General features: G+C 64.9%; 1 protein-coding gene across 1 annotated transcript; it reads left to right on the top strand.

Annotated features, from left to right (window-relative positions):
• Window positions 1-2,269: 2,269 nt before the first annotated feature.
• Window positions 2,270-6,866, top strand: GDF7 (growth differentiation factor 7). The gene is made up of 2 exons (XM_061211279.1): window positions 2,270-2,696; window positions 5,511-6,866. Exons 1-2 carry the CDS (start codon window positions 2,306-2,308, stop codon window positions 6,467-6,469), a joined length of 1,350 nt encoding a protein of 449 aa, XP_061067262.1. The 5' UTR covers window positions 2,270-2,305; the 3' UTR covers window positions 6,470-6,866.

Genomic DNA, 6,866 nt, shown 5'->3' on the forward strand with positions numbered 1-6,866 from the left:
GTATCATGCAATTAACAAACGTTTATTTGGCACCTGCTGTACCAAGCCTGGCCCAGGACCCTTCCATTCTCTCCCTCACACAGCTGGAGAAGTCGAAGCCCAGATGATGCAAGGGACTGGTTGTTAAGAGCAAAGCCATGACCAGAACCAGGACTACTTGACCCCAGCTCAGGGTTCCTAGGGTGTTTGTGCAAATCACAGACGAGATGACATGCAAAACTTCTGAAGACTGTTCGTGCGTGGCTGAAGGAGGAAAGGAGGCCGAGAAAGACAGCAGGGACGCAGCACCGGCATCAGCGGAGAGACCGGTGGCTGGGCGATCACTATTTTGACTGACCAGTGTCTCTAGGGGGCGGCTCTGCCAGAGAGCCTGCGTGGGTTCGTGCAGGGCCTCTCTGTACCGGGACCACGCAAAGAGGGAGACCCGTGACCACGACCTTGTCGGGGCTCTCGGTCCTCGGTCCCAAAGGCAAGGTGGGTTAATGCAGCCCCGATCATCCCAGCCTCCCACTGCCCTTCCTGCCCAGACATTCCCTCGCGAACCTCGGGCCTTTTTCCTCCGCCCCCCTGATCCGTCTGGGGTCCGCGAGTTATGACCTTTTGCCAGGCCTCTCCTGCTCCCATACGTCCGTCCCCGAGTGGTACGTGGCCCAAAGTCCCCAGCTGAGCGGGCGCTGCATCTCCGCGGTGGTCGGCAGGGCGATGACTGAGGAGCTCGCTTGGGACGAAGCAGCGGGTGTGGGGGAACTCAGAAGCCTGGGGCCGCAGTCGGCCCAGGAGCTCCCCGGGCCGGGCGTCTTCCGTGGGTCAGAGTGCGGGGCAGCCGGGCGAGAGAGGGACTCACGCGGCTTTGGGTCCGGTGGCGTCGGGTTGACGCTGATCGCCCACTCAAAGTAACCGTGACGCACTACCCCCGCCTAGATTTCCAGTTCGGTAGCAAATACAATTTTAAAATAAAAAGACGCGCCTGCCCTGCTACGGGGATACGTCCGGCTCCAGCCCGCCGTCCGGCTCCAGCCCTCCGTCCGGCTCCAGCCCTCCGTCCGCGCAACAGCGGATTGTCCATCCGCTGGGCTTTCCCGCATTCGAGGGATGTCCGGGCTGCTGGTGGAGCTAAGCCGACACCCGCCGACGACCACCCTCCCTGGCGCGTCTCCCTGAGATGTGGCCTCCGGGACCTACCCCTGCGGGCTGCGGACCCAAGTGCCAAGCTGCCCGCGCGACTGCGGTCCCGGGTGCCCCCTCCATCCATTTCCCGCCCTGCGGGAGAACCGAGGCCCGGGAAGGAAGTACGGAGGCGCCACCCCGAGGCTCTTCACCGCCCGCCCTCCCGGCTCTGCCCGCGCCCCAACATACCCGGTAGCCCGTTTCTGTTAGCCGGGCCCCCTGGGAGGCGGGCGGAAGGTCCTCACTTTCGACGCACAGACGAACTCGGGGAGCCGCTCCCGCGCGGGAGTCCCCTCATCACCCTGGGGTTGCCTTCGTAGTTCCTGAGCTCCTGTAAGATCCTGGGTCCCGTCTAAGCGCGTGTTCCGCGCCCAAACCTTTGATTTTCGACCGTCGGTCCTTGTCCCGCTGTCCTTCCGGCCTGCCCTTCCAGCCGCTAGCCCTCTCTTCCCTACGGGTCCCCTCCCTGCTCCGGCCTCCCTCTCCGATCCTTGGAAGCCGTGCCAGGGTGGGGAACCGCGGAACCGGTGATGAAAAACGCGCTTTTGTGTCAACCCTGCGCGCCCTGGTGGCCTCTCTGTGCGCGGTGGCCACGGGATCGTGGCACTGACAGGCGAGGCCGAGCCCCTCCGCGGCCGCACTTCTGGCGTCTCGGGCCCCTGCAGAACAGGAGCGGGCGGGGGGCGGGTGCTTCTCCGCAGGGGAGTGGGGAAGACGCTGGGCGGGTACGCGCGATGTATCTGAGCCTCTGACTCCCGAGGGCGCATTTGGCCCGGGCGCAGCGAGGGCGGAGGGGGTCACTTTGCCCTGGGAGCGCGAGGCGGGGCCCCGGTTTGTGGCGGGAGCCTCCGGCCGGTGACACTCGCCTGGCGAGAGTGGGGCGAAGCGCTTCGGCGGGGGGAGGAGGCTCCGGCCCTGGGCTCAGCGTTAGGCCGGAGTAGGGGGCGCGGCGCTGCCGCCCGAGTGTTCAGCAGGGGGCGCTGCTCCGGGCGTTGGGCGGGGGTGGGGTGGGAGAGGAGGGGGGCCGCAGCTTGCTGCGCACACTTCCCCCATTATTAAACACTATGTTCAAAAGGCGCCGGGGGACTTCCCGAAGCCACGGAGCCCGCGCCGCCCGCCCGCCTGGCCCTCGGAGCCCATGGACCTGAGCGCGGCCGCCGCGCTGTGCCTCTGGCTGCTGAGCGCTTGCCGCCCCCGCGACGGGCTCGAAGCGGCCGCCGTGCTGCGAGCGGCGGGGGCAGGGCCGACCGGGAGTCCGGTGGGCGGCGGCGGCGGCGGGAGGACCCTCGCCGCGACTGCGGGCGCCTCCGCTGTCCCGGCCGCCGCGGCTCCCGGGCCCCGCGCCGCGCGCCGCGCCGCGGGCTCCGGCTTCAGGAACGGCTCGGTGGTGCCGCACCAGTTCATGATGTCGCTTTACCGGAGCCTGGCCGGGAGGGCTCCGGCCGGGGCAGTCGCCGCCTCCACCTCGGGTTCTGGCCGCCACGGCCGCGCGGACACAATCACCGGCTTCGCAGACCAGGCGACCCAAGGTACTCACACCTCCACTGCGCCCGTCCATCCTGTCGGGTCTTAGGCTGAGGTCACCGCCGGAGCCTTGCCCCGGCACCATTCCATTCGGGGGCCCTCGGTCCCCGCCGGAGCCTTGCCCCAGCACCATTCCATTCGGGGGCCCTCGGTCCCCGCACATCCCAGCCTCAGGTGTTAGAAAGTTCGCCGAGGCCCACGCACCCGAACCCGCAGCGCCTGGACTGTGGCTAGAGCCGCGGCAGCTTGCGGCGCCCGGCCCGGGAGGGCTGAGCCCGTCCCTCCGCCGGGCTGCCCTGGCCCTGCCGACCGGCGGGTCCCCTCGAGGAGGCAGGCTGTGTTGGAGATCCGGAGAAGCAAGGAGGGGGTCCGGCCCAGAGGGACTGCGCAGTGGTGGTGGCGGCGACGGCTGCTTCGTTGCTCTGCTGTTCCCAGTCTTAAGGGGGCCGTACAAACTGGGGGAAACGGAGGGGAATGCGGGACACAGCAGGCATCAGACTAAAGTAAATGGCTCTGGAGAGGCTGGTGGCATCACCAGGTATGGGGAGGGCCCTTCTCAGCAGGCTGCGTCTGGGTAGAGGTGTGTAGCTATGGGTGCCTGCCTTGTGCTGGGCCCCTGGGGGAGCCAGAGGTGAAGGACTCCGGTTGTGTAGAGAGGAGAGGAGGGCCAGCGACCCTGCAGGAATGCAGGCCTCTCTGAGACCAAGTACCCCACCTTACTACGCCCTGAGCCCTCCAAAGGTAGGACTTGGGTGAGACTGTGGTGGTTGGTGAGTGTCATCTGGATTTTATTAATCTCTATTGAAGCCATTAAAACAGACAGATAGGGAAAATTTAACTAATTTCAGGCGGAAATGCAAGTAATTTCGGCCTTAATTCTATCCAGCCAGAGACTCAGCATGGAAGGCAGAAAGGAACGAAAGGCAAATAGGGCCGGAAAGTAAGTGCTGCTGCAATCCAGGTCCTGCCTGGGAGCCACTGGGGGTTGTATATGCCCGACCCTAGCCTGGGAAAGCAGGTAGAGGCGGGGCAGTGATCTAATCTCTCGTCCCCTCCAACATACAGATAATGTCTACACAGACTGCTGTATTTGGGATACAGGGGCATCCTGGGCCCAAATGGCCTTATAGTCTGGTGGGAACTTTCAAACATTCTCCGAGGGCCTGGCATGCATCCTGGATGGGATGCTAGGGTACTCATAGGGAGCCCGAGTCCTGGTGTACAGAGCCAGGGAAGGCCCCAGCCCTAACGCTGCTGAGTGGGCTCCCAGCTGTGGGAGAGGTGAGATGTGCAGGGCCCTAAGCTTGTAGAGGCACCAGATGTTCTTTCTTAGGTCGAGTTAGGCCTTCAGTAGTCTCAGCCTGAGCTAAATCCTTTCCTGGGGAGCGCTGCTTGGTTGGCAAGGCTAGTGAGGCCGCCTCTCCTTCCTCCCTCTGGAGGGAGAGGATGCAGTGGCAGCATCTCAAAGCTGAGAGAGGCTGCAGGAGAAGCTCAGAGAAAGTGTGGCAGCGAGCAAGCCTTTGGGAGAAAGCATGGGGGAGGGGTGGGGAGCACTTGCCCAGTACCTCTCCTGCTTCCCTCTCCACCCTGAGCCTCAGCTTGGAGCAGGGCTGCCTGAGGTCACCAGCAGCACCCAGATTTCAGACCCCAGGAGTCGATGGCTTGGCATCTGTGGTTGGTGAGCAAATCTCCAATAGTGGGGGGAGCCTGCACAGTCTCTTCGCGTTTGGGGCAAAACGAAACCATATGACCTTCTTCAAAGGGAGCTCCTTATCTGCTGCTTGGTGGAATTTCAACTCTTTTTTCCTTTCTGAGCCCCAAAAGAAAAAAGTGCCCACAACCAGAAGTAAAATCCCAAAGCCCGAGTTGAGTCGTAACGGAGGGAAAGAATAAGTCTGCGAGGGGACCAGAGGGTACTGGCGGGGGGACCTCACTCGGTTCGCTGCCCTCACTGCAGCAAGGCAGTCCCGGCTGCCTCAAACCCTTCCCAGAAGGTTGCTTGCGCTCCTTTGCCGCCTTTCCCCTCCGTCGGAGGTGGCGGAAACACTGGGAGAAGCTGAGCTTGGAGTTCCCCATCGCGACCAGGGGCTGAGCCGGGCCCCTCATCTGGGCCTCAGTTCCCCTTCAGCAAAGCGAGGAGGCTGGAGGCACTAAAGGGTCTCTGCAGCCCTGAGGGCACGTTCCCCTTCTAGACGAGTCCCCGCCTGCGCCTGCATGGGAGATCGTGGCCGGCTGGAATGTCCAGGCTGCGCTGGGAAAGAGAGGTAGCAGAAGCAGTTTACAGGGGACAAGAATTTTCCGTTTTCGCACAGCCGGGACTCCGAGGCTCTCTTGGCGGCTAAGCAGGGCCATAACGAGCAGTCCCCTTACCGCGGCCGGCCTGGCCTCCAGGTCTTGAAGAGGTGCACGACTTCTGATGCGCCCACCGGGCCTTCTTTCCGCCACCGGCCGAAAATCTGGCCTCCGACCTAGTCTTCGAAAACCCATGGCTCTGGGGCGGGCAGCGGAACTGTAGTGGCCTTAAGTCTTGGTCTCCGGTGCGGGGGGTGCGTTCAGTTGATGTCCGTGGGTTGTCGGAAATCGTTTGGCTCGATGAACCAAAACCCAGATCCAGATAATCTGAACCTAAGGCTCCCTTTCTTCTGGACCAGGCTGGCGGCTTTCCGGCTGGAGCCGAGATGCCCAAGCAGGCGCCGGCTCCAGCGAGCCTTGTTCTCACGTCCAGGGCAGTTGGGCTATTTGCAGTTAGGAGGCCCCGCGGCCAGGCGTGCCGGCTTCGCTCTCACACCGCTTTCTCTGTCTCTGCCCGTCCCCTGCAGACGAATCGGCAGCCGAGACCGGCCTGAACTTCCTGTTCGACGTGTCCAGCCTTCCCGACGCCGACGAGGTGGTGGGCGCGGAGCTGCGCGTGCTGCGCCGCGAGTCTCCGGAGCGGGGCCCCGGCAGCGCGACTCCCCCGCTGCTGCTGCTGTCCACGTGCCCCAGCGCCGCGCGCGCGCCGCGCTTGCTGCATTCCCGGGCCGCCGAGCCCCTGGACGCCGCGCGCTGGGAGGTGTTCGACGTGGCGGACGCCTTGCGGCGCCACCGCCGGGAGCCGCGCACCACCCGCGCGTTCTGCCTCTTGCTGCGCGGAGTGGCGGGTCCCGCGCCGGTCCCGCTGGCACTGCGGCTGCTGGGCTTCGACTCGCGGGGCGGAGGCGGAGCGGCGGCGGAGGAGCGCGCGCTGCTGGTCGTCTCCTCCCGCACGCAGAGGAAGGAGAGCCTGTTCCGAGAGATCCGCGCCCAGGCCCGCGCGCTCGGGGCCGCACTGGCAGAGGAGCCGCCGCCGGATCAGGGACCTGGCATGGGGTTGCCGACGGCGGTCATCGGCGGCCGCAGGCGGCGGCGGACGGCGTTGGCCGGGACTCGGGCAGCGCAGGGCAGCGGCGGGGGCGAGGGCCGGAGCCACGGGCGCAGGGGCCGGAGCCGCTGTAGCCGCAAGCCCCTGCACGTGGACTTCAAGGAGCTGGGCTGGGACGACTGGATCATCGCGCCGCTGGACTACGAAGCGTACCACTGCGAGGGCGTTTGCGACTTCCCGCTGCGCTCGCACCTTGAGCCCACCAACCACGCCATCATTCAGACACTGCTCAACTCCATGGCGCCGGATGCCGCGCCGGCCTCCTGCTGCGTGCCCGCTCGCCTCAGCCCCATCAGCATCCTCTACATCGACGCCGCCAACAACGTGGTCTACAAGCAATACGAGGACATGGTGGTGGAGGCGTGCGGCTGCAGGTAGCATGCGGGCCAGGCCGGGCCACGGAGGGGGCAGCCGCGCCACCACGGACTCCCCGCTGAGAGCAGCTTCGGGCCGAGCCTGTCACCTAGCGTGGGTGCGTGTCGGAGTCTGGCCCGGCGGCCGCACGGAGGAGGGAGAGCGCACGTTCACACACCAACACTCACACCCACACACTTCGTCACTCATGCGCACATTTACGGTGGAAGCATCCGAAAGCCCTGGGGAGAGATGACCTCGACGCTACCGAATGTCACAGTCATGTGTATTTTGCAAACAGATCACCATTGCGCCCACCGCCCCCTTTTGGGGAGAGGATGGCTTTGCATTGCTGTTACAGTAACTGGCACCAAATCGGGTAGAAACGGGTTAGGGACTTGGGGGCTTCAGAATGGGGGAG

The sequence above is a fragment of the Eubalaena glacialis genome, chromosome 14, assembly GCF_028564815.1.
Source record: "Eubalaena glacialis isolate mEubGla1 chromosome 14, mEubGla1.1.hap2.+ XY, whole genome shotgun sequence".
NCBI lineage: Eukaryota > Metazoa > Chordata > Mammalia > Artiodactyla > Balaenidae > Eubalaena > Eubalaena glacialis.

Coding starts and splice junctions, on each gene's coding strand:
- GDF7 (XM_061211279.1), top strand. CDS start 2,306: ATGGACCTGAGCGCGGCCGCCGCGCTGTGCCTCTGGCTGCTGAGCGCT. Junction 2,697..5,510: donor CGCAGACCAGGCGACCCAAG/GTACTCACACCT, acceptor CGTCCCCTGCAG/ACGAATCGGCAGCCGAGACC.